At 42.4% G+C, this 26,530-nt stretch overlaps 2 protein-coding genes and 1 long non-coding RNA gene across 4 annotated transcripts; 2 read left to right on the top strand and 1 right to left on the bottom strand.

Moving 5' to 3' along the window:
- The first annotated feature begins 577 nt into the window (after nt 1-577).
- Nucleotides 578-7,072, top strand: LOC311031086. Its single transcript, XR_014599041.1, has 5 exons — nt 578-702; nt 2,634-2,798; nt 5,735-5,838; nt 5,944-6,076; nt 6,445-7,072. It is a non-coding gene; the product is annotated as an uncharacterized lncRNA (long non-coding RNA).
- Nucleotides 7,073-8,700: 1,628 nt separating this feature from the next.
- On the top strand, nt 8,701-17,255 carry sdr42e2 (short chain dehydrogenase/reductase family 42E, member 2). Of its 2 annotated transcripts, XM_084036746.1 has the most exons (13): nt 8,701-8,860; nt 9,232-9,670; nt 11,369-11,464; nt 12,016-12,102; nt 12,264-12,321; nt 12,506-12,624; nt 13,205-13,280; nt 14,083-14,165; nt 14,582-14,719; nt 14,846-14,911; nt 15,297-15,360; nt 15,458-15,531; nt 16,744-17,255. In XM_084036746.1, exons 2-13 carry the CDS (start codon nt 9,239-9,241, stop codon nt 16,993-16,995), a joined length of 1,545 nt encoding a protein of 514 aa, XP_083892872.1. In that variant the 5' UTR covers nt 8,701-8,860; nt 9,232-9,238; the 3' UTR covers nt 16,996-17,255. The 2 variants fall into 2 exon arrangements, with proteins under 2 accessions (XP_083892872.1, XP_083892873.1); XM_084036747.1 differs by lacking the exon at nt 12,016-12,102 and having other exon boundaries at nt 8,704-8,860.
- Nucleotides 17,256-20,311: 3,056 nt separating this feature from the next.
- On the bottom strand, nt 20,312-26,429 carry cdr2a (cerebellar degeneration-related protein 2a). Its single transcript, XM_084037452.1, has 7 exons — nt 26,205-26,429; nt 24,558-24,670; nt 23,782-23,930; nt 23,484-23,660; nt 22,417-22,731; nt 21,988-22,270; nt 20,312-21,880 (listed from the first exon to the last, which is right to left on the bottom strand). Exons 1-7 carry the CDS (start codon nt 26,281-26,283, stop codon nt 21,605-21,607), a joined length of 1,392 nt encoding a protein of 463 aa, XP_083893578.1. The 5' UTR covers nt 26,284-26,429; the 3' UTR covers nt 20,312-21,604.
- Nucleotides 26,430-26,530: the final 101 nt, after the last annotated feature.

Raw genomic sequence — 26,530 nt, forward strand, 5'->3', positions numbered from 1 at the left:
ATTTTCTCGGTGTCGGCGTGCGGCTGAAGATGAGGCGGCGAGGCTCCTCTCAGGACTGCACCTCCATTAGCCTCTCAGTGACCTGCAGCACCAAGTGGAGCTTCAATGGTGTCCACATTTAGGATTTTTAAGGTATTTGGCTCAGTGGATCACATCCGTTCAAACAGCACTCTATTTGAGGACAGCCGCAGGACTTAATTACAGAAAAATGCACCTTTTGCACTGCTGTATGAAGTTTTGCCTGTTCAGGTATCAGAATTTGGTTTGTGGATTCATATTTTGGTCACAAAAACGTAATAGGAGAAAAGAAAAAATAAAGCAGTGAGCAGTTTGGGAATCTTAAAACAGAAATTTACAATAAGAATATTTGTTTAAAAATGAAAGGAGCTGTACGGTGATATCTGAAAAGAAAAACAGTCACAACAAAGTCTCAGCTTGTAAATGAGGCATCACAGTTATGTGAAAAATGACACAACACAGCGTGTTTCATGCTCCAGCAGCGTTGTACCCGTTTGCTTTTTAACAAAATGTACTCTGAGGGTTTTATCCTCCACAGTGTGCACATCAAGTCACTGCATAAAGGATGAGAGTAGACTGGATTAGGTCGGGCCCCCTGGTCTGCAGCACATGCTTGGTAGTGAGTTATTGGAGGAGAGATCAACACTGACAGAACCCAGAACAGTTCTCTCCGTCCAGATGGAGGTGAGACGTCTCTCTGGCCCAAGATGCTCGGTTATAACTAACCAGTCGAGTTAACTATGAAAGGAATGCGGACTCGGCTTTGCCATTAAAAATGAAGTAGATGATAAGCTATAAAAGCTTCCGCAACATCCATATTTGTATTGTGAATTCATGCAGTTCTACAGTCTGTTCTCTTGTAATACAAATAAGTGTTTCACTATCCAAACCTCAATTAGGGTTTGAATAAGAAAGTTATCAGGCTTTCCAACTGCAGTGCACAATGATGAATTGTTGCATTACGACTTCTGTTAGCTCCGATTTCTTTTTCTGTGCAAATGTTGCACTTTACAGCTGGGAGCCCAGTACGCTTAATGAGACACCATCAGGCAATGATCCCTTTCTAATATTGTGGAAATGTCTGTCGTTTAACAAGAGTCTGCCATCTGCTGAACCGTTATGTCCCGATGTAGCGAAAGACTCTCTAGGTTGTATAATTTGGTTTTCACATCCACGGAGACAATAAAAGAGTTTAAAGACGAAAGCAGAGGGCCGACCCGAGAGACTGGTTATGTGTTTGGCATTTCCTTTTGTCAGCACCACTATGAAGCAGATTTACCTAATAAATCTGTTTTGGATCACTAATCTACTAATCTGATTTCACTCCTGTTTAGTGTTGCACACGCTGATTGCCTTAATGTGACATAAGTTGTGTGGGTGGAAGAAGTGGTGATAACATTCTCAGTGGATTTGTTGCAGCAGCACATATTCTTATATTTTGTAAGTCTCGTTTTGCAAATGTGTGTACACAGTGCTCCTCCCATGTAGGCCATGTTTGTGGTTTATAGTGCAGCGTCCTTCTGCCCGCTAAGATAGATGATTGTGTCAGCAGGCTGCCAAGTGCACTTAGATGGAAATATGGCCGCCATCTGTTCTTGTGAGAGAGGCTGCACCTTTCTGTGCTCCACCTGTGGACGTTCGGCGCTCTTCGTACATTCTTTATTGCTTTGTTTGTTTGTTTTTTACTAAAGATGCCCTCCAAAAAAAACAAAAAAACACCCTGCTTGCAACAATTATTATTCACCTCTGATGAGTTTTTTTTACCACAAAAAAGCTTAAAATTCTTCAAAATTACATTTTCTCATTTTCCCTCATTGGGAAATTCAGATTCTTTGAATATAATATTTCATAAATTAAACTGTTGGACACAAGATGTCTCTTACTTCACTGAAAAGTCCAAGTTACATACTGGACCTCAGCTTCCAGCAAACCGGTGAAGCCAAAACACAGTGAAGTACCAATAAGCAAAATACATAATTAGAGGATTTTGGACTTTAAAAAATGACATGCAGTAATTATTCCTTACTATCAAACTATAGAATATCAGTCTAAAATTCTGTATAGATTCAAATACAGAACAAGTTATTTTTGCAGATATTATTTATTGTATTCCCAAATCCAACTTCCATTCCCATCACTGTGATATGTATTCATATTAATAGTTGCATTAACATTAATTTTTATTGCAATCATATTAGTTACCCACTTTATTGGACGCAGCTTTTACAGCCACACACACAGCGTGTAGATCTGCTGTGAAGGATGTCTGTGTAAGCAGTAAAAGTGCAACCCACAGCCAGTGATGGGAGACATGCTGGTCTGTGATGCTACGTTAGGGCTTACTTTAGCTGCCTCCAGTATCGATCGGCCAGTGGGTCGGAGATAGAGGCCCGGCAGAGGATGCAGCGATGCTTCCTCCCAGACGGATGTCTGCTGCTCGTCAGCATCCGTCACACAGCAGATCTGCTGCTGACATGAGAGCGTGCGTGCATCCTTTGAGTCATTTTATTACACTGAATTACACTTGTATTCAACCTTTTTATTTTGATTACAGTTGAGTGTGAGTTGTTTTTTTTACATTTCTCACACACATTTTCTAATTGTGCTCTCTGCAGCTCCCGCGTTAGAGCTGCAGGCTCCTATCAGTGCTTCACTTCCTGCACTGTCACTGTGGATTCCTGACGACAGCAGAAGCCTGCACGAATAAACACAAACCCACGACACCAGCACAGGATCAACAATGAAGTGGGACATCTGCAATCACTTAGGTGTACCCGAGTGTAAGAACAGATGCTGCTGAACACACACACACACACACACACACACGTCTGCTGTCATATGAAGCTAACACAGCTGCCACAGTTCTTACAAGAGCACCTGTGACCGGTGTGTTTGCTGCAGTCGCATCATGTCCTGACTGTTTACAGCATAACAAAACTGAAATGCAACATGACAGACAGAAACGTCTCAACCAACAGAGGAAGAGAGCGTACATATTTGCACATTATCCACTATAGTGTTTGTTTAAGTATTATTCCCTGTGCGAGTGAAGCGTTTGGATCGTAGACATCCAGTAAAATATTCTGTGTACCATTCATTCTGTTAGTAATCAGTTACCAGTTAATATTACCCAGATAATCAGTAGGTGTAATGTCAAGCCACCAGTTGATCAATAGGTTTTCCCCCCTCCATCATTGGAATACTGAATCTGTCGAGCTGTCATTTTCTGGGTTTGTGTTCGTGCCAGAAAAACATGAAAATGAATCCCAAACAATAATACCAAATAATAAAACAATGCTCAATGTTGAAATGCGCTCATAGTAGAGAAGAAAAAAAAACTTTTTATTGAATTACAAGTTTAAGTTTTCCACACACATCTGCATATATGAGTTTATAGTACTACACAAAAGCCAAAGATTTGATTCAATTTCAGCACCACCGCGGTGGACAGCTCCCACTAAGAGCTTCTTAAGAAGCTTCTTTGGCTTGATCTTAAGGTTCTCCAGAAGGTAGTTAAGAACGTGTCTGGGAAACACCCGTATCTTAGCGCTCCTTCTTAGCCGAACCCTTCTTAAGAGCCTTCTTAAGTCCTTAAGAACGATCGAATCTGGGAAACGCGGCCCATGTTGTATCATATTTTGAGTGATGGTAGCTTTAACGGAGCCACAAATACGAACTACAACACCAGACATGAGTCAGATTTTACATTTCAGTTCAATTTAATACTGGATGTTGACAGTGTAAAGTAACATTTTGGCTGGGATCTCTGTTGCTATACATCATGGCAGTATGGGACCTGGCGACACGACCATACCTGTGTTTTTTCATTCTTTCATGCCAATGGATACATTAGCAATATGGCCGATAGCCAATGCGACAATTTCTGCATCACACAGCCTTCCTCATCGGATCGAGTTCACTATAAATTAATAGAATCACGTATTCTGCAGAACTTTAAATTTTTTTTAATTTGTTTGTTGTTTATTTTGTTTTCGTCAAAGTTAATGAAGTGTCAGGACAATTATTGGCTCGTTAAAAAAGGTATTAGAAAGTTCCAAAAAAAATGCTTCAAAAGTTTGGACTGTTGGCTGTTGATCAGCACTAATGATTCGGAGGACGATGCTATGATGGTGATTGGTTCATTTGATTAATTTGATTTTCAACTCCATCTGGTTGAGGATTTTAATTATGACAACATAAAGTCATAATGTGACACTGCTGACTCATTGAGTAGAATATACACCTGTTCCTTAATGATGAAATATCCCAGATAGCCCATTAATCCTCCTCTTACTCTCCTCCTCTTGATTTGCAATAAAGCAGTTTACCTTAACCCCACGAGTCCAATCAGACAAATCTCCTCTGCAAGTCATCATGGCCCAGATATTAGTGCAGACACACATCCCTTCAAGTGTTTTGCCCCGGTGAAAGCACCCATTATTCCTCAGACAACCTTGTGGGATCCTGAAGAGCTGCTCAGTCACTCTGGCCTGAGCTCCCCATGGACGTGGATGTGTTTGGTATGTTGTCTTAACAGTAGGAGCTGGAGGAGAGGCTGCCGGCATTGCAGTCTCATGGCCCACAGACCGAGCTCGCTGACCAGCGTTTATTTCTGCTGGGCCCCAACATTTATTTTCACGAGGGTATTAATGTCTATTTTGATATGCCCCTCGTGTTATTTTAGATGAGTCATTGGGGAACGTGTGGGTACATGTGAGAACACTCTGTGCCTCGGCGGGACGTGTGCTCGCCAGAGAGGATTGCATGTGTGTGCATGTGTAAACACACACTCGGAGGATAATGTAGGCTTCTGAATCCCGTTGAGCAGAGGAGCTTGATTTTCTTTTTATTCAGTCAACAATGATTCCCAGAGAAGAGGAGAGAGGACTATGTGAAAGTCTGAGATGCTGAGATTTGTAAACATTGTATAATAGTTAAGTTCAAATACAATAAGTCTATGTTTAGTGTTCATTGTTTTCTGTGTATAAGACTGAAATCACATGGACAGTGGGTCTCTCTGTAGCCTAACTGTCCTCTCTTTGTCCCCCAGACTCAAACAGTGTAGGAAGGGGTTAGATTGGCCACAGTCTAGTGGCTTTGTCAAGCGAGCATTAACTTTCAGTTAAACCACCCGAAAGTTAAGCAGTGAAAGGCTAATGAGTCGACGATTCAGAGATGTTGGGGGTTAGTTCTCGCATATAGACAGGAAGTCTTTTCTCTAAGGATTTTTGTAAAATGATTTAAATTTATTTGTAAGTGTTGAAGATTCACAAAGTAGAATGCAGACAGCAGTCTGGGCTTAACATGGTGGACACAAATGAGGAAGGCTCGAGAAAAGTAGAGAAGAAGGGACCAAGATACGCCAACAAAGACGCCAGGGTCTCGGCAACTTTCTCTTTTTAAAATTCCCTCACCTTCACTCCAATTATTCTCTTCAGCCCTCAGCAGCACTGTGACTGACTGTGGAGTGGTGCATGCTGGGACTGCAGCAGCAGATATCGTGAATAGACCTCCAAGTCACGAACAATAACTGGTGAATACACAAAGAAAATGTTGTTGGGTTTTTTTTTTAAACACTGGATATGAATGATTAATGTGGTCCTGGTTGGAATAAACTGTCGGTCCCAATGAAAAGTCACATCATTTCAACTTCTCTCCACACAACAGAGAAACTCATGATATGTTTGTCGTGATGTATTGTATGTATGTAGAGCAGTAGAGATGCCACTGTGTTATGGAGGGAGATCAGAGCTGAGCCAGACTGATGGTCTGTTTCAGGGACGACTTGAGGACGTTGCGGTCATCGTGATAACAAACGAGGTGACTGTAATCCTTTTTATCCTCTCCTTGTCTTTTCCCTGCAATTACAAAACATGTGCACATGCCTGTTCTCTCAGTTTAATTATATCACATCTTGTTTTTCAGCGGCAGATAAATGCAGAGTTGATGTAGGAAGTGGTTCGCCCTCTATCCTCTCGCTGTCCTTCGCTTCAAGCCAAGCTAGGTGCATCAGGACAGCTGCTCGGGCTGATTGGGCTCTGAAGCGATGGATTAAAAGGTAACTGCCAAATATTGATTGCCTGCAAGCCTCTGACCTTAACAAGAACTGGCTTGGAGTAGAAGCTGTTTGTCAGATTCTCTTACAATATTATCTGTGTTGCTGTTCAGCCTTCTGTTTGGTTTTTGGAAAAAAAAATGGACTCAAGGTGATTAATTAATTTATTCATTATTATTTTATATATATATATTTTTTTTTTATTTCTATTTTTTAAATGGATGCCACTGAGCGTTTGGCCATTTATTTGTAATGTGTGACGGTATTTTGTCTAATTTTCCTGCATTTTTCTTGGTAGATCTCTTCTTTTTGTTTGTCTTTGGTTTCTCTTTGGAGTCTTGGTTGTCAGGTTCTTTGTCTCTTTCTGCTAGGTTGGGTTTGACACTGTGTGAAAAACGATTGCTGCTTTACCTCCAAAAACCTTCCACCCACCTGGGACTGAGGCCCTGTCATCCAGCATACACGTAGGTTTGCTTTTTTTTGTTGAGGAGTGGGGGGCGGCAGCTCTTTGCTGCAGTTTCTCCCTCAATATACAGGATCTCCTCAAGAGCTCCTTCTCCACTGTCAAGGGTCCAACTTCAACGGCTTCCTCCACTGAATTCATCACGCCGAGTATTTTCATGTCCTCTGCTATTAATCCCCACTGATTGTGTTACTTTTTTTGTACATGATCTTACTTTCGAAAGAAACATCAGTGATCAGAGGATGAAAAGCCTCTGCACCCTTATCAAAGTATTACACACTGGCAGGAGCAACTGATCCAGCATCAGTTTTTCAACTCACAATACTGACTCAGCTCACCTGGAATTTCCAATGCTGTTGTTTGGCGCCCCCTGTTGTCCATTGCTCATATTTGTGGACTCAATAATATCATGTCACTCACTTTTTTCTACAGTAGTAGGCCTATTATTTTCTCTTCAATGACAGATTTCCAGATTTTCATGTGTGATGTTAAAACACAAAGTGTTATATTATTCTGTATGAGCCACAGAGGTGACTATGAGGGAATTATATCATTGATACATTGCAATGCATCATGATATACAAAATAATTAAATCCCAAGTAGCAACAACTGAAGTTTGAATGCATTTGACTAGATTTGACGTTGATTTCCGCTGCTTCACAGTAGGCTGTCGGCTTATTGGCAATTGGTAACATATTTCTGCATCCATATCCTAAAATCTTTGATCTTTGCAATAGCTTTGGGCACCCTTCACACCGCACTGGGAGTTGGTGGTTATTCAGAGCCCATCCTATTTCTAGTCTAGATGTTCACATTAGGGGGGGGGGCTTGGCAAGGTTGTAGACGAGGGAGGTCTGCCGTGTTACCACAGCACTCCTTCCCGTTAATGCTGCAGCAGGTCAGATGGATCGGGTCAGACAAGGTGATGGCTCCCCGCTGACTGTGATTCATGGGTGTTCTTGGCAGCATTTAATGAGAGACCAACTCAATCCTTTTATCACTCCGAGGGCTGAAATAACAAATGAGCAGCAGAGGAGTGATGGCAGTGGGTTAGGACTGATCTGACAAGTGTTTGTGTGGTTTTATAGTGAAACAAGAACAAATGAAGGACCTTAATCAAACTCGGCACCTGTGCATTAAAGGAGAACTCAATATTAACCCTGTTTATTTCATAATAACCAATATAATGCATATTTACAGGTGTAATGCATGTGTGAAAAAAAATCATCCAGTCAACCTGCCAAGAGCTTATGTGCACTTTGATTTTGATTCAAACCTGTATTTGATAGTAAAATTGTATCTACATGTGATGCCTGTCTACTGTTGCATAACACTGCCAGAGCTGCTCAAAAGAGGGAAATGCAATCTGTGTTCAAATCAGCACATCATGTACCTTCTGTTTAAAAATAACCCACAAACAATCAAAAAGGTGCATTCAGTCCTCTTTTTATTGCAGTTTAACTCCAAATTGCTTCCATACTCAATAGCTCATTCGACAGCTGCTAAAGATTGTTTCCCCCCCCCGCTTTAATTACGTTCAGTGCATTTAACTGTCAGCTCAGGTTTGGCAGTCTGTCGGCTAAATAAAACATGAAGCATCTATTTCTGTGCTCTCCAAACATGCTCAGGAAGTGACTGCTGCTGCCTGTTGTCATGTCAGCAACACATCACTTATATCATTTGATGCTCGGCAGATTTGTGTTCATTCGTAAAGGGAAATGTTTTTTAAATGCCACGTTTTTGAGTGTAGTGCAGCCTAAGTCATGGAATGATTGTATCCACTTACCCAGCACACAAGATAAACTTTAAGCCTGAAAATGCTTGATATCTTTTCCCCTCAGTTTCACTTTTTGAGTTAGAATTAACAGCACCACTTTTTAATAAGTCATCCCTAATAAATGAAGGAGGGGTCCGGGGGCCTTTTGCCTCACCTTTTCATGGTTGCAGACTATTTTGAGTTGCAAATAGAAGAGTTGCATATCAGAATATTTAAAGTTGATCATTTGGCATTAATTTATGACAGTTTATTATTTCTCAGAACTGGCGCTTTAAATTCGAGTTTGACAGTCGAAAAAAATAGGGGGCAGGACAGGTTTCTGCTTGTCCACCTGGCGTTCTGGGAAACGTGAGCCTCCTCAATGCAGCGGGGCTGCACACTGCATCCAGACATTACGGTAGGACAGTCCTCAGGTAAAGGTGCAGGTGGCTGACAGGTGAGAGATGTGACGCGTCAGAGGGCGCCGCGAGAGGACAGCCAAGACAAAGACTGGGTCATTTCATGAGCCAACTGGCACAAGTATGCATGTGAGAAAGGACTATTAAGGTAAGTTAACGAATGAGTATTTGAGTGAACAAATAAGGTGAAGGCTGATTCGTAGGATTTGTTAGCTATATAACTGTCATATTGATCTTACAATGGAGGAATGCACTTTTAGCTTACTGTTCAATATTGTATATGCATTTATTCTTTGAGAGGGTGTCGTAGAATACAAGTTTTATTATTTTAAATGTTGAGTTTGTTGTTTATTGTGGGCTTGCAAAACCCCCATTTATCTAAGAATATATATATATATATATATATATATATATATATATATATATATATATATATATATATATATATATATATATACATACACACACTGTCAGACAGAAAACAGATACCAAAACAATTTCCCCTCCTGCACCCATCAGGACATCAATGGAGCTGTGCAGTCCCAACATGAGTGAGAGTGGAGGCTCTCTCTGCCAGGTGAAGCAGCTTCCCTGCCTCGGTGTCCCCCTCTGTCGCCTGCAGGCCAGTGGACACCACCACCCGCGCAACCTCCCCCACCAGCCGTGGGTCAACCACCCAGCCCCGGCCGTTGCCTCCAGCCCCACAGTGGCCCTCCGCCACAGGGTAAATGGAGCTACGGCAGGCAGCTGCACCAACCCGGAGTGTGCTGTCTCCAGATTGGGAGGGGAGGCATCAGTGGCCTGCGGCGTCTCCGCGGGGAAGGTGGTGGTGACGGGAGGAGGGGGATACTTTGGGTTCAGGCTGGCGAGAGAACTGGCCAGTCAAGGGTTGTCAGTGGTCCTTCTGGACATGAACAGGCTTCCCTGTGATATCCCGGATGGAGCCATCTTCTATCAGGTATGGGACAGTGGAGAAGAGCTGGAAATTTTAAAATGTTTATGTTGGGACCTTTGCTATACTGTGACAAAGAGCAGTCAATAATAGTACCTCATTTAAAGGCCTGATACCTGCTAAATGCTCTGTTGAATATGGGAACTGTAAAAAGCCTCTTCTTATGAGCTACCAATTAGAATGATGCAGAATATGGCAGGGGCATTAATTACATACTCCTTCAAATAGTTTATGAAAAGGAACAGTCTGACAAAAAATTTAAATGAATCAAAACTCCATATTAACCAATAGTCTGGATACAAAACTGTTGAATTTAATTTCAACTATGGGTCCTAACTAGAGGAACTGGATTTCTCTTTTTACAATAACATGTTGCTTATATTTCTACAGAGTTCATGTTTTAAAGGAAAACACCACCGCATTTCCATACTGAACTATGTTCTGCTCTGATGTTAGACGAGGTGATACATACCTCCCTCTCCTCTGTGCGTGCACTAAATGGCTCTTGAGCGCACTCCGTGCAGCGCTAATTTGCTAGCATGTAGCTTGTCCTTAGGATCCAAAGGGGGAAGAAGTTAGAAGCGACCAAGCACTTCCACGTTGTCCCTATTTAAATACGGTTACGTGAGTAGTTACACGACCCAAGTTTGGTTACACAAAATGAAACATGCCAATTTTTCTAAGCGGATAACAAGGATAACTATATAGTATGGCGGAATAACAACTGGAAGCACTTCGACGTCGGCGCAGTAATATCATCACTCAAAACATGACGGGACTATATACCTTCTGCTTGTTTTCACAACCCTGTACGATCCACGTTATAACCATGATGTTTGATTGTTCACAAACTATCTTACTACAACCTGATGCTTCCTCAACTGTGCACAAACTACTACAGCTGGTGCAGGCGACGGCGTGCAGGTCACGTAGGTTCTATTGACGGAAGTAAGAGGGGGAGCGGAGTGATGATATTACTGCGCCAACGTCGAAGTGCTTCCAGTTGTTATTCCGCCATACTATATAGTTATCCTTGTTATCCGCTTAGAAAAATTGGCATGTTTCATTTTGTGTAACCAAACTTGGGTCGTGTAACTACTCACGTAACCGTATTTAAATAGGGACAACGTGGAAGTGCTTGGTCGCTTCTAACTTCACCCCCCTTTGGATCCTAAGGACAAGCTACATGCTAGCAAATTAGCGCTGCGCGGAGTGCGCTCAAGAGCCATTTAGTGCACGCACAGAGGAGAGGGAGGTATGTATCACCTCGTCTAACATCAGAGCAGAACATAGTTCAGTATGGAAATGCGGTGGTGTTTTCCTTTAAGGTCAGAACTTTTGCACACAGATGCGTTCCTGTTTGCTGATGTTTTATCCAGCTTTAGTTTGGGTTATACATTACATGAAACATCAGTATCTGCTCTCATAACGACCACTACTCCACTGCAGTATTTCCTTGCTCCATCCATCACTAGTGTGTCTCTGTGGCTAGTCTGACTGGAAACAGACACAGGTGAGTGATCCGCCTCAGCTCCAGCTGCTGGCCGGCTCGGAGAAGGTGGAGACGCGATTCGGGTTTCACCTGCAGGCCTCGTGGCACACTTACCTTAATTACAACTGGCCTTTCATACAGCTATTGACTCTTTCGCTGAACCTAATGTTGAGAATACACATGGGGCCCTAAGTGTTTCTGCTTTCTTACAGAGTGACATCCGGGACTATTCTTCCCTCTATAAGGTGTGTGAAGGGGTCGACTGTATATTCCACACAGCATCTTACGGCATGTCCGGACCAGAACAGGTGACTTCACTTTACATCTTATTTAGTGTCTTTTGTTGCCACTTGATCAGAGAAGCTGCAGCGTGAGGATGTTCATGGAACGATGAAGAGCAAATCTCCTTCATTCTCATCAGTTTCAAGAAAGAATTTAATTTTCATTCATTGAAACTTTCACTCCGAAATTCGGATAAAACACTCAATAAATGTGTTCCCTGTAAATCATTTTTTTGCAGCACATGTTAAATTATTCTTTCCAAGCTCAATATTCACTATTCAAGTAGCTGAAGCTCATCTGCAAAACAAGTTTGAATACGAGCCAGAATTGGTCATGAGAAGTGAAGCTGAGTATAATGATGATGTAGTACATTCTGATAACATCAACACATTTTCATGCATCGTTCATTTCATTTTCAAATTTGGAGTCTTCATCCCCAACTGAGGCAGACTCAAGTGACATCACTTGAGGACATTTGAGGACATGACATATATTGGATAAACGGTGCCACATTTGGCTCCATGCAGTTCTCTTCCTGTGCGAACAAAACCACTAACCTCCCTCCTTAAACCCTCAGGGCTCCACCAATGGAGCAGTTAAAGCAAACGCATCTGTTTTGGTTGCTGGCTTGATTGTGTGGCTGGAGAGAGCAAGTATTCATGATGTAAGATTCAGTGTCTAATTGACAGAGGTTCTGTAATATCTGTCATGGTGGGAAAAACGATGCTGATTGGGATTTTCTGTCGCCATCCAATAACGTCACTGAAAAGAATTAAGACAGCAGTTGAAAGGAAATGATGTATCATTATTCTCTCTGTCTGGCAGCTGAGGAAAGAGCAGGTGGAGTCAGTCAATGTTGGAGGGACCAATAATGTCATAAACGGTAAGGAGTCATGCAACGATTATTTGATTTGTCATGTGCCCAACGTGCACCGTGATGAATACATGGATGAATTCTAATCATCTGTAGCGAGAAAAGAAGTTTAGTTTTATTCTGCACACCCCCACCAAACCTCCTGGTAGTCTTTGATGTAATGACGTGTTGGAGGTGTGATCTGCTCTCTCAGTGTGTAAGGAGAGGAGTATCCCCCGGCTGGTGTACACCAGTACCATCAACGTGGTGTTTGCTGGGAAACCGATTGAGGAGGGTGATGAGGCCTCGGTGCCATATGTGCCCCCCGATGTCGTGAGTAAAAGAGAGAATTACATATGTTGTTCAACCAAACTGACATTTACTGCACTTAATTTACTTTATTTTTACTTTATGCATCTATTCTATATACTTTAATATTAATATATTTTATACTTTTGTCAAAGGGAAACTTTCTTTATACTCGACTAACTCACTCTGCAGATTAAGATGATTATTATGAATAGAAAACACGATAAATTGTAATCTACCTAATAATCAATCAGCCCGACCGTTGCCAGGTGCAACATTAAAGTGATGTACACGTTAATGCTTATGCAGTTTGTATAATCCAATGATGTAATGTGTTCTTCTGCCTTCTGCATTTTTTTTGTTTTGATTTGATTTTTATGCTAATACTTTTACTTAACGGGTAAATTTCAATCCGGAACTTTTACTTGTTGTGTAATATTTCTACACTACTAAAGTAAAATGTGCTTCTCCTCAACTGAAATGTAACTCATGCATTTTCCTAAAAGCATCCTGTCCACCGATTCATCATCCAAACACGAAAATGTGTAAATGCCCCATATATTTGCTAACAATAACATTTTCCATATGTTTCTTCCTGCTCCAGCACATCGACCACTACTCTAGGACCAAAGCGATTGCAGAGCAGATGGTCCTCTCTGCCAACGGATGCTCCCTGAAAGGTGGGAGACGATCAGTGTGTGACCCCACCTTTTGGTTTCTATGTTCATGTGAAGGAGAAGAAAAAAAACACTTAAGTGCAAAATGGTTGCCTTGGAAACTCGGTAATCCAATCCAACATCAGGGATGCCAGTTCAAATTTAGAGCTGGACATGATGTTGCCAGTTTTGTAGTGCAGTGGTCACCAATTGACCTTTTTTTAATACATTTTAATAGGTTTCGGTTTCCACTACGTCCTTTACATTAACAGGTGTGCAGCATCCCACTTCCTCCGTCACTGTAACCCGACGCACCATCGGTAACATCACCTTATAAATTCAATTAGGCTTAGAGCTACCAGCTGTCTCATTGCATTCTGCAGGTTAAAGTTCATGCATCTCAGGGTTTGGTTTCTGTTTTTTTTACCCCACTATATACACGCATAAGGACACCTCAGCAGTGGTGGGAATATTTCAAATGTATATCCAGATTTTGCTAATAAGTACTGTACTTAAAGTAATACTCAAAGATTTTTTATTTAAATGAATGCCCTCATTCTGCAGCGCTCCCCTTTCTGTCCTAAACTCCCCCCACCAGATTAATTTGCCAACTTGTGGGCCTGTAAAGCCCTTAGCGATGGCAAACTGTGATTTTATGACACGCAGTGGAAAATGAGAAATGACAGCATCAGTGAGGATGCCTTGTCTTACTGAATTATATGTGCACTGATACTGACTGCTGTCAGAGTATGCTCCCGATTACGTGCACATGTTTGAAGAAACGTGCATATATATTCAGTGACAGCGTGCATCCTGTTTTGTGAAGGTGGAGGTCAGCTTCGGACCTGCGTGTTGCGGCCCTGCGGCATCTACGGACCGGGGGAGAGGAGACACCTCCACAGAGTGATGGTGAGACTTTGACAACATATCGTGATGTGATGGAAGATTCATTCCTTTTAAGCATCTTGCGGTAGCCGAAGCCTCCCTTGCAGAATGTGTTTTCTGCCTGAAGAGTGTACATTATTAATGGAGCTCTCCAGGCGTCCAGTTACAGAGGCAGCACAGTCTGCTGAAGGGCTGGTCATGTTCTGGGTTTACTGTCGGTTAACTTTTTATGACATGTTTTTCCACCCAAAAAACTACAAATTGTGTGCAAGTATGATTCCAAATCCCAAGCATTCAATAAACTGTTATATCTACAAGGCAATTCGTTTCAGTGTTTTACAGTGCTGTAAAAACTGTTTAAAATCCGGGTTGACTTTGGTCATTTTTGCCCAAATACCCTAAATGCATCATGGTATCTTTTATTTCTCTCCCTCTCTCAGGTGAATGTGGAGCGGCGGTTGTTCAGTTTCAGGTTCGGGGACCCCCAGGCCAGGATGAACTGGGTACATGTAGACAACCTGGTTCTGGCCCACACGCTGGCTGCCGAGGCTCTCACCCTGCAGAAGAGCTGCGTCTCTGTGAGTCAGGATAACCCATGACCCTGTAAAGGATAAGCAGTCACAGAAACAGATGAATGAATGAATAGTTTAAATATTTACATTTTACAATGTGCAGCTACCCCATTGTTCTCTGTTGTTTTGCAGAGTGGACAGGCCTATTTCATTAATGATGGCGTTTCCGTCAATCTGTTCGAGTGGTTGACACCTTTGGTGAGTTAAATGATAAGGTGGGTGACGTTTCATATTTTTGTTTTTGTCAACGAATCTCGTGGAAACACAAAAACCAGCAATGAAATTGGTAACTGTGTCATAAAGCCCCATTTTGTCTAAAAATTGATTAAAAATGCATAAATGAGCCACAATATTATCTCTGAAAATAGTGCCCCGGACTATATTTGTGACCCATTTTAAAGATTTACATGCATGAATGTTGTTAGTTTTGGCTTTTTCGTGAGATTTGGTGACACTAAGAAAAATACTGGATTACCGCTGCCTTATCCCTTAAACTTGCAAGGATATTTACATTTGAATTGAAATTCATTTTTTCAGAACTCAAGTGGAATTGACTTCCCTCTGTTTCGTGTTACCATTGCAGTTTGAAAAGCTGGGCTACAGCAGACCGTTGATAAACCTGCCTGTTTCACTCGTCTATTCAGCAGGTAGCTCATCTCCCTTTCTCTAAATGTGCTCACCTTTTAGATATTTATATGGTTCTGTTACATTGACTGTATGTTTTATATTTTCCTCTATTTTCAGCCATCCTGGTGGAATATTTGCATATAGTTCTGAGACCTGTGATAGGAGTTCCTCTCCTCTTTACCAGAAGTGAGGTACTTCCTTTTGCTTCGTCTGTCTCCACCTCAATCAGCTCTTTTAGTCATTTGATCTGATCTGAGCCAGTTTGGGGCGTGGCCTTTTGGAAAGCTGTGGTGCCTGCCTCATCGTTTGTTGATTCCAGGGAAGAGGAGTTTGGTTGTAATGTTAGTATATTAGGTATCCAGCGACTAAAGTGAACTTCAGCCTGTAACGGCCCACTTGCTTGACTCAGTCTGCAGGTCCTGCTGCACAGATGGGTTACCTCTCTCATGAGTAGATTCTTGTTTAAGTCTCTCCCGCAGCAGTGAAGACAGACTTCATTAGGGCGGGTATTTTCCTATCAGTACCCCCTCCTGCTCTTCCCCTCCCTCGTCTGATATCATCTCTTGTGCATAAATTACGGAAAACCAAAGTGAGTTTTTAATCATTTTAAAATTTTGGCAAATAGCAAAAACCAAAATGTCTCCTAGTCACTGTAAGCATTTTAATATTATCTGCTGATCTGTACCGCTATAAAACACACAATGATTATATTGTATCAGGAGAGAGGGAGACCTCTCTGACGCACCTTAAGGAGCCTCCGTCACAGCGTGCAAGGCCCTCATGAATGCATGATGAGACGGAAACTGAAGCTGAGCCCGTGGGCCTGCACTTGCACCCCATTCTGTCAGACAGCTGCCGGCCCAGGGATCGATGTGAATAAAACATAAAACTGCTGTGGGTCAGAACAGGAAGTTCAAGACAAAGTCTGCAGGAAGTGACCTCAGTACAGAGGCTGTTGCTATGGTGCAGTCTAATTGGTCACAAGTGAGGGGAAATTTAAGGAAATAAATAGTCACAGCTACCGGAGGAAGACAAATATAGTCAGGAAGATTGGCGAGTCAAACAGGACGAGCAAGACAACCAATCATGTAAGGAACGATGGGGGAAAAGCTTTTAGGAACCCTTCTTGTTTCACTGGTGTCTGTTTGAACTCTTCTGTCACTTCACATGCAGACACCTTATCCCCAAGCGGTAAGAAGATGCAGTAACCAGAGGCGTCCATCAGTCACAGGCTATCAGAATGTAAAACCAAGTTTCCAAATCGAGGTTAATCTGGACCATTAGCCTGACAGAAGGACCTTTAACTTGGGTCTATTTGCCTGGACATCTCCGCAGCAGCTTTAGCAGCTCCTAGAGATGATTCCTGTCTTGATGACACCTAATGCAAATGTCTTCCACTGCAGGTGAGGAGCATAGCTGTGAGCCACACCTTTAAGATCGACAAGGCCCGTCGAGAGCTGGGTTACTGTCCGAAGCCCTACAGCCTGGCAGACTCTGTGGAGCATTACCTCAAGTCCAGACAGCGTCGCTCCAGCTCGGCTCTTTTCAGAGTCTCCTGGACCTCCCAGGTGTCCCAACACTTCCTCGTCCTGCTGCTGGTGCTGGGCCTCAGCCTGCTGCTACTGATGCTATCCTGCACACTCCATCAGAACTAAACAGTTTTCACAGTAAAAGTGCTGGATGGACAGCTGTGCAATAAGCTACTTCCAATTGGTTATGGAAATACTTCGTGGTGTATGTTTCTTTGTATTTATCAATGAAATCCAGCAGGTGCAATAAAATATGAACCAAACAGGCGTCTTCAAAAGATCAGTTTATGTCATATTTTCCTCCATCTTTCTGATGCTGGCATGTGTCTGATTTCAAAATGATGAAACTAACAGGCTGCTGAACCGTATTGTCATGTTGTGTGAATGTCATTAGTTACTATGTTTTCATGAAAAGGAAATAAATATATTTGTTTTAGAAGTACTACGATTTTCATTGATTGTATTTAAAGCATGTTTCTTGGTTCTGTGATACAGATTTGCTGGGATTAACACAGCTTTAGAGTTTGATTCGTTTTTAGTCATTTTGTACACTTTGAGAAATAAAAACACAACACTCAATGGCTTCTTTTCTCCACTGAAATGAAATATTTGTTTGCTGAAAATCCAGACCCAGCCAGTCACGTTGGAGGACTGCGCTGATGAGCATTTGCAGGCTACCACAAGAGGGCGCACTTACACTGTCAAAGAGTTTCACAGCGGCATGTATCTGCAGCAGCAACACGGTTCAACGGAGGTATGTGTGTCGTGTGTTCGTTTATCTACGTAGGTTAGTGTCTGGTGACGCAATGTGTAATGTACGGGAAGTCTATCAACAAAAAAACTCTGGCAGCGGTGGGATTCGAACCCACGCCATCGAAATGACTGGAGCCTAAATCCAGCGCCTTAGACCACTCGGCCACGCTACCGTTTTCGGCACAGGAAATAATTTACCTAAAAATTATTAACACAAGATGTATTTAACGTCACACGAATGAGAGACAGAAGACCGCGTGGAGGATTTGAGTCTGACTGTTGTGTTTCGGTTTTACCAGCTCTGATTCTCTGCGACTACCAAGGAGAAGTCATGTCTGGAATCTCGCGAGGTGACGTGCTTCCGGAAGACAACAATGAAACACGTGGGACGGAGTGGGGTAAACCAGCTACTGCGAGGCCGCGGAGGAGACAGGTGGTGTTGCCGTGGGTCCTGTAAGGTCCACAAGGCAGCGGTGTTTTCCCCGCGTCCCATTCATTGTCTATGTGAAAAGCATTCTGGTAGCGTCGCGGCGAATGTCGAGAGACGGCGCGCGAGTTGGCCGCTCCTCATTTGCATAAAGTTGAAGTCAAATCTAATTTATGCTAATCAGAGGCTCCGGGCTCGACTCGCACCCTCGGGAACGCTCGCGATATCTTCTTAACTGAATGTTGTCGATCTAAAATAAATACAGATTCAGCAACTGCATAGCTTATTTCTCGCTTGTGGACCCCTGTGGACACGTACCTTTAAGGTATCTAAGTTTAGCATCTTAGTTGGTGTTAGCTACTGATCCCTACCACTGCTCTAGACGCTAGCGGCTAGCTGCTACCTCAAAGCCCTTTGGTGTTTTAGGATATTTGGGAATTATTTTTGTATGTTTGTCATCAGTGATAATCGATGATGATGAGATGTCAACACCAAAGCCACACGCTATCCAAATACTGGCCGTCTGTCGTGTATAATTTTGTATTGGGTCTTGATAGCTTGACCAAGCTAGCTTACTACAACACTTAGCTGAGCAATGGCGAATTTAATCAATACTTTAATAGCCTCTGATATATAAAAACACACCTTTATAATGGGCTTTCTTCTTCTCCTCCTCCTTCCTCCGTTATCGTCCCTGTGCACCAGAAGGTTCCCCATGTTCGGTAAACCAGAGCTTGACGTGCAGTAGCCTTGATCTGATTGCAGCGACGACTGTCGAACTCGTCGATGCAGCGCCCCCCCCCCCCACCTTTGCATTCAGGGTCAAATCAAAGTGTGACATACAGAGGGGCACCATATGTAGATATTATTTTTTGTTGTCGTTTTTTTTCTTTGTTTACAATTATGTTTTATTTCGTTGAGGTCATTGTGGTATTACAGTTTTATGTATGTATAAGTTACAGAAAAATATAATGAAGGGCACCACTAGAAGGCGCCCCCGACTCATTTGGCGCCCTATAGGCGAAGGCCTGATCTGCCTATCCCAGCCGCCTGCCCTGCCCCATGCACACAGGAGGCGAGCACTCGGAAGAGTGAAAGGTAAAGAAAAACATCAAAACAAGCACTTTGGGTGGATGTAATCTTGCTCCGACTCACCTAGCAGTGTTGGGAGTAACGCGTTACAAAAGTAATGCATTACGTTTTGCTGTAACGCGGTAATGTAAGGCATTACAACAACAAAAAAACTGGTAATATTTTACTCGGTACAAATCTCAGTAACGCGCGTTACAATGCATTTTAAACCCGAAATCAATTGACTCTACATTCGCAATCGCGAGATGGGCATACGCTCCACTTTTGGAAAAGTGTGAAAGCCGGTCCGTGTAACTCTACACTATGTTAATTAAGCGCTGTTGTTAGCAGGCTCCATGAGCTGGACACCGACTCACGGAGCGGGTCAGAGCGCAGCCGACCCGGCACACCGTGGATCAACAGCTTTATCATCAGCTTTATTTTGCCGAAAAGTAATGCAAAAGTAATGTAAAAGTAGTGTAATGCCTTACAATTCAAAGACAGTAATATTGTAATGTAACTAATTACTTTGAAATGACAGTAACAAGTAATAAATAATGCATTACGCTTTTGAAGTAACTTGCCCAACGCTGCCTACTAGTGCTTCATTTGCGAACTTAATCATTCACCAAAACTTTGTTTACACCTGCTGAGGGGGACAATGTCATTTTACAGCTCATACCTTTTGTGAATCCAGTTTACTTTGCACTCCATATGTTAAATTTTACAAACTGTATGGTCCAACTTGGCACAGACCTGCTGATTGCAGCTGCCTTTGTAAGAATTCTGCTTGTGTACCGTTGGTCTTGCCAAGGCCTGTCCCATTTAGGCAAGCTGGTATGCAATCCCCTTGTTAGGAGGTTTATTGGATTTGAAAGCAGGGTGGTGAAATCTCAGTTATGCAGAACCTAATTAGGAAAAGAGACAAAGCCCCCATTAATTGTTTGTTGGACCGGAGAGTAGGTCTTGAAGAATGAGGAGTCCTTTGGGTTCTGTAGGAGTAAAAGCTTCACTGCTGTTTTTGTTTGGATGCAATTGTTTCTACGACACATTGCAGGGAGGACAGGTTGAAACATCTCCGAACACACAAAAACCCCATAGTGATGCTGTCACTCTGGCTACAGCGCTCAGAATTCAGCTTTGTGTTGCAGGAACTGATCAGGCCAGAGTTGGTGTTTTAGACAGAAAACTCAACAGGCTCTTGCATCAATATTTTTAATAACTCGTTATAAGATTTTCACAGCTTCAAAATAGCATATTGCTAAATGTCATACTTTACTGTCAACTGTAATTAAGTATGTTGTTTTACATGAAAAGTACATTGAGATCCTCATAACCACATTATTTCTTTAAGTCTTTCTGCTGTATTTGGTTACCTGATCAACACAATGTCAGTTCTATATTAAGAGCAGGAAAGAAGAAATATTCAGACAATTTGATGCAAAGGAAATTGTTTATAATTGTTTTTCTTTTTATTAACCTCAGTTTTTTTCAGTCACCTGTGTTAGACAGAATATGTGCATTCAAAAAATTAGCACCTCAGTGTACTATTACTTTCACTTCCATCTGACCAATCTGCTACTTATATTTAACATCAAAGAAAATAAATATAATTTAATCTTGACTAAATTTCTTTAAAAAAGAAAATAAATAAAAAGGGATGTGATTCAGTCATAAAAAGTGCAGCGCTGTTTTGTGTCCTGGCAAGACACTCGTCATGAGCTGTGCGGACATGAAAACACAAAACACAAAGTAGTACGAGAACAGTTTTCCAGTGTCCGCGGTTATCCTCTGGTGACACGCCAACGACCCTCAACTGGTGAACCAACTATTTCTAATGTCTGGAAACCAACTTGCATTAGCCGGTGAGCTAATTATCATAAACTCCTGAGTCTTTAGTTATTACAAAGTGACGTTTTTTTTCATCCTATTACAACATTCCAACTTTGCTGTTTACGTAAGTCGTATATAACTGCTAATTCTCCCTTTAGACACAAACTGTGTGTGCATTTCTCTCCCAAGCACCAAGTGGTCACAGGGTCGACGTTACATAAACACTTAATACTGTCAGAGGTCGACATAATACTACACACTGAAATGTCATTTTTAATAGCCGAGGATCTGATTGAATATATTATTCTAACTATATACACTAGCTCCCCCTATAATAACTCGTTACCACCCTTAGATGTGTTTTTTCAAACTTTTGGAATACATTCTTACTTGAAATCGCACAGCTGCTTTATGTCACAAGTTTTATAACACTTAATGTTTTGGTAAGAACATGAAAAGGTACAGTGCTGACTAACAAAAGCATGGATGTGTCAAAATGACAGGAGATAAGTGGGTTGTAGCATGTTGAAGATATTGCATCTGCACACTCTGGATTTTTTTTTTTTTAGAGCAACGCAACCTCTTAAGTTTCTCCTTTTGTCAAAAAACCTTGACAAACAAGTGCAAGTTCCTGGGTTATGAATAATACAATCATCTGGCAAAGCCCTGCGCGTCACTGTCCTCTGCAGGACTTCTGTTGTCGCTGAGGTCCTCTTTGGTCTTTTGGATGCGAGTGAAGATCTCCTTGAAGAGAGCCTTGTACTCGGGCTGCTGGCCTTCATGAACCGCTGTCAGACTGGACTGAGCGGCTGAGGACCTGCGGCGGCGGGTCCAGCTGCTTGCAGAGGGACCGTTGGACGTCTGGACGGCTTTATGGCTGGGCCCGTCTGCCTGCTGGCATCGCCGCAGCAGCTCGTCATATTTCACCTAGACAACAAACGGCGAGCAAGGAGCAACAAACCCTCAATATGACAAAAAAAAGATAATTTAAAACATTTTTATCATGCATATATTGCACGTTATGTATACGCCACCTGCAGTGCGCTGTACTGTGCGTCCACCTCATTGAGCAGAGAGATGCCCCTCTGTTTCACCGCCTCCGTCCGCCTTATACACAGCTGCTCGTGACCACGGCGAATTTCGTCTGCATTCGTCGCTCTCAAAACGCTGTCACTGTTACTCCTCTGACGGGTGTGTCTTCTCGGCTCCTCATCGTTTCCTGCCTTCTCCTCCGTCTCATGCTGCACCGGGCTGGTTCTCTCTTCGGGGGCAAAGAATATTGCATCAGGCAACAGCAGCTGGTCCGGTCTTCTGACACTGGTGAGAGTGACGAAGAGACATAAGTCAAGTGTGCTGAGAAATTACACAAAGTTACTCAAATGTTGTATCAAGTGCCAGTGATTTTTAAAAACTGAGCCAAAATGACTTAACTTGAATCTAGTTCATATACAAGTCAGGCCTACCTTTTGGCACAGTCGGCACGCCATAGGAGCCGCAGCTGCTCCACTTCGGCCTCCAGTTCCTTCTGCCTGGCTCGGCAGCCGGTCAGCAGATCCAGCCGCTGCTCTAGGCCGATGTTCTCCCTGGAGGTCAACTCGCTCTCATGCTCTGCAGCCTCCCTGCGGCTCCGCTCCGCAGCTATCTGGCTCTGAAGAGTCTGGACGGATCGCTGGAGAGCCGCGTTCTCCTCCTCCGGGTCGTGGCGTCTGTCTCGGTCGTAGAAGGAGCCCTCCGGGGACCAGAGTCCATCCATATGCAGACCGTTGTGGGCTGGATGCCTGAGCCAGGACGGTGAATGTCAATAAATGTGTGGAAAAATAGCCATTTAATTTATGCTTTTGATGCAGTAAAGAGTGCTCTTTGTCATAAAGATGGAAATGGAAGATAATTAATCATAAAGTATCTGATCTCTCAAGGAAACTAAACATTATAGGAGAAACCATTTATAATGCAGCAATTTGAACAGCATTAATATTCTACATTCATAGCATGCCATTTGCTAGACTTCTTACTACATTGTTTACGCTACTGAATTAAACATTCGCCGTGACAAATGTTCTGCATACATATACCAGGAGGCATTCCTACCAAATGTGGCGTGACATGTAGCGAGCAAAAGCAACAGATATGTGTATTTATTAGTATGCTGCTGAGAATGGTGGAGGATTAACTTCCTCCTCCTTTTGGATTATCTCTAAAGGGGGACGTCTGATCTGGCTCTGGGTCACCTGTAGGTGTCCAGTCAGCATACAAGGGGCTGAGACTGAGGGTAAGAGCTGATCAGACGACAGACAGGAGCTCTTACTATTCAGATGAACTACGCTTGCCCTCTTTGGTCTTATGTAAAAGGTGTCTGAAAGACATCTAACCACATTGCCTCGGGTATAAACGGGCAGATATACCAGAAGATGTTAAATATGTGTCAAAGTTACCATGATAACTACTGTGGTTTATCTCCCTACTGGATCTACCATGCATCTTCTCTGTCTCATCCCGGGGGTTATGCTATGGGCATACACCCATCAAATACCTGTCTTGGTGTAAGTCATACAGCTCTTTGAGGCAGGACACACTCTGTGCTCCCAGGTTGCGTCGCTGCTCTGCCAGCTCTCTTTTGTTTCGCTCCGCCTGGGCCGTCTGAAGGTCCTCCACCTGAGTCTGCAGGTCCTCCATGTAGCTCTGAAGCCCTTCAACGGTCTCCGTTAGACTGAAGGGGGAAAAAAAAAAGAATACACCACTTTTCTGTTCTGCACTTAATCAAATATGTGATATATACTTATGTAAAATAGAATTTCAAAGGCAAATTCACTGATAACTGGCAGACAGACCTGTGGATCTTCTGCTGGGCCACGCGGCTGTCCTGCACTAGTCTGTGGTTGCCTTGCTCCAGGTCCCTGGCGGCCACGTCTAGCTGCTCATACATTTTGGCGTGCTGGTCGTTCATCTGGCGCAGCAGGTCCACCTGCTTGTTCAGGTACTGGTGAATAAGAAGGGCAAACTATGAAGATTGTGCTACATTGTATATCTTCAATAAATGATGTGTATAAATCATTTTTTCCCCGTTATATAATTGTAAACTGAATATTTTGGGGATTTTAAAATATTGGACAAAATTAATATGACATTTTAATTTTACATTGGGTCCTGGAAAATTGTTGAAATCGTTGCAAACATTTGTCTAGTACAGAAACACGGCGCAGTATCTCTCTCTCACCCTCCCAGTGGCATGGTGACACTGCATGAGGATGAGGGTCAGACGTATGGGGATTACCATATCAACCTCAATAAACCCTCAAGCCAGAGGCCGTCTAAGTGCTGGAAACAAATTAAGGCTCTTATCTTTGTTGGCCTACTGAATACCCTCTCACTTATCCAGCACTGTCTGTATATGCCACAATTAAATGTTCTAAGATTTCATCTGAAGACTCACAAGTAAAGCAAAATCCATGCTGTGTGAAATATTGATAGAGGGGTTAAATTAATTTTAAATATTTTGTGTTAAAACCTGTTGAAATCTTGGTTACTTGAACAATGTCAAAGTAAAAAAAGTTTAGTATTGCCTGAGCCTCAAGAACTGTTTTGTTTCCCTCCTAACATCTATCACCTCTATCTCCTGCAGCTGCTCCTGGTTGGTGGAGTACATCTGCTGCAGGGCCTGCTCCAGCTCATGGTTCCGGTCGAGGAGGGTTTTCCCGAGCGCCGCTGCCAAATGGAGATCTGTCAAAACACAGGCAAACATGTCAACACAAGATGTCAATTCCAATGCCCAAACACAGGCAACGGATAGAAGAACTAGATGTGCGTAAAGTGTAAACACACACACACACACACCTCATTGTCTCACAGTATCTGTCATCGGTGAATAACGGAGGAATCTAAGGCATGCTTTAGGACGCCCGTGTGACCTTTTCTCCCTTCATTGTTGACGAGTTCTCTGAGCTTAAGTGAAGAATGTCTTATGTGGGACAGAACCAAGGATGTTTCCTTACTGTACCAATAGTGATATACCTTTCTACTGACAAATGTACTTATTGTAAGTCACTTTGGATAAAAGCGTCTACTAAATGCCTTTAATGTTAATGTAAATGTTTCACACAATAAGTATCGTCTGGTGATATTTATAAAAAAACTCAAACATGTCACCTGGCAATCAAAAAACGAGCTTAAACACTGTTCTCAAGTAGCGAATAAGATGCTGCCACACAAACTGTAAAACACTTTTATTAGGCTCCACTCTGGAATGCAACAGGAAGTCTTCGCTTCCTGCTGCCATCACTCTGAATGAAGTACCTCTGTATCAGGACTGGCTCTTCTGCCCATGAAGCCCAAGATTTTTTAGTTTTAAAATTTGTTTATGACAGTAATTTAATTATTTTTATTATTAGTTAATCTAACTGTTATTTTCTCAATTGATTTATTGTTTAACTGCTGAAACTAAGTAAAAAAAAAAAAATAGCCAGCAAAATTTGTCAGATGCCAGGGGTCATGGATTCAAATTGCTCATTTTATGTGCCCCACCCAAACATATTCATAAATGTTATGAAAATAATCAGCTATTATTATTTTTAATAAATGGTTATGATTATTTAATTTATAGATTCATGATTTCAGTTCTATAATGTATCTGTTAATCTTTCCAATAGTCTCTAGTTATTTCATATTCATGCATTGTGACATAACTAACTGAGTGTATTCTTAGTGTACATTAGATTTACAAATAATTATATCACGTATGCAAGCACAATCCAGGACCTTCATATACAACATATTAGAGTTCCACCCTAGTCATTGCTCATTATTAATGTCATATTTATATATTACTCTTTTTCTTTGTGTGTGACTTGCCTGCTGTAACTTCAATATATCTTGTGCATTAATAAAGCACTCCATTTATAGATCCGTCTCTTTATCTCTGTGTCAGCAGCATAAACATGAACATGCAGGAGAAACAAGGGAGACAATCAACACAGGACCTGTGACAGCCTCGGGCAACTGCTTTCACCCCGTGACTACTGTGATTCTCCATCACCAGCGTCGACTATAGAATTAAAATCACAGCTCAACTCTTGAGACACTTTTGTTATCACATGTGTCATGTCAGTAAGTGTCAGTGCAGAGAAAAGCAATATGATCCCCGACTAACAAGCCAACTTGTATCCTAGCCGATGTGAAAGCAACTTATTTAGTCTGCGGTGGAGTTCCCACACAGTCAAGGCAGAGTTTAGGGTGCGACCGACCACGGAGCTCTTACCGTGTTCAAGGTCCTGTGGGTCGTACCAATCCTCCCCATTCTTGTCAAACTCTTCCTCCAAAATCACGTCAGTTAACATTTTCCAGCCGCGGGGTGAGTCCTGTCCGCGGCTCCACCTGAGGAAAAACCTGACCCACAGGTGTGTGTACTAAGTCAGCGTGAAGTCTACCGCCGTGTGTGCAAGAATGGAAACTGCATTCTCCCGGTGTGTGAGAGAGATGTTAAGGCGGTTGTCTACAGCAACGTGGCAAATATACCCGCAGCATCCGGCAGGTGGCAGATATAACCACCATATAATACGATCTTATTTACTTAAAAAAAAAACA

Source organism: Eutrigla gurnardus (genome assembly GCF_963514095.1).
Source record: "Eutrigla gurnardus genome assembly, chromosome: 20".
NCBI lineage: Eukaryota > Metazoa > Chordata > Actinopteri > Perciformes > Triglidae > Eutrigla > Eutrigla gurnardus.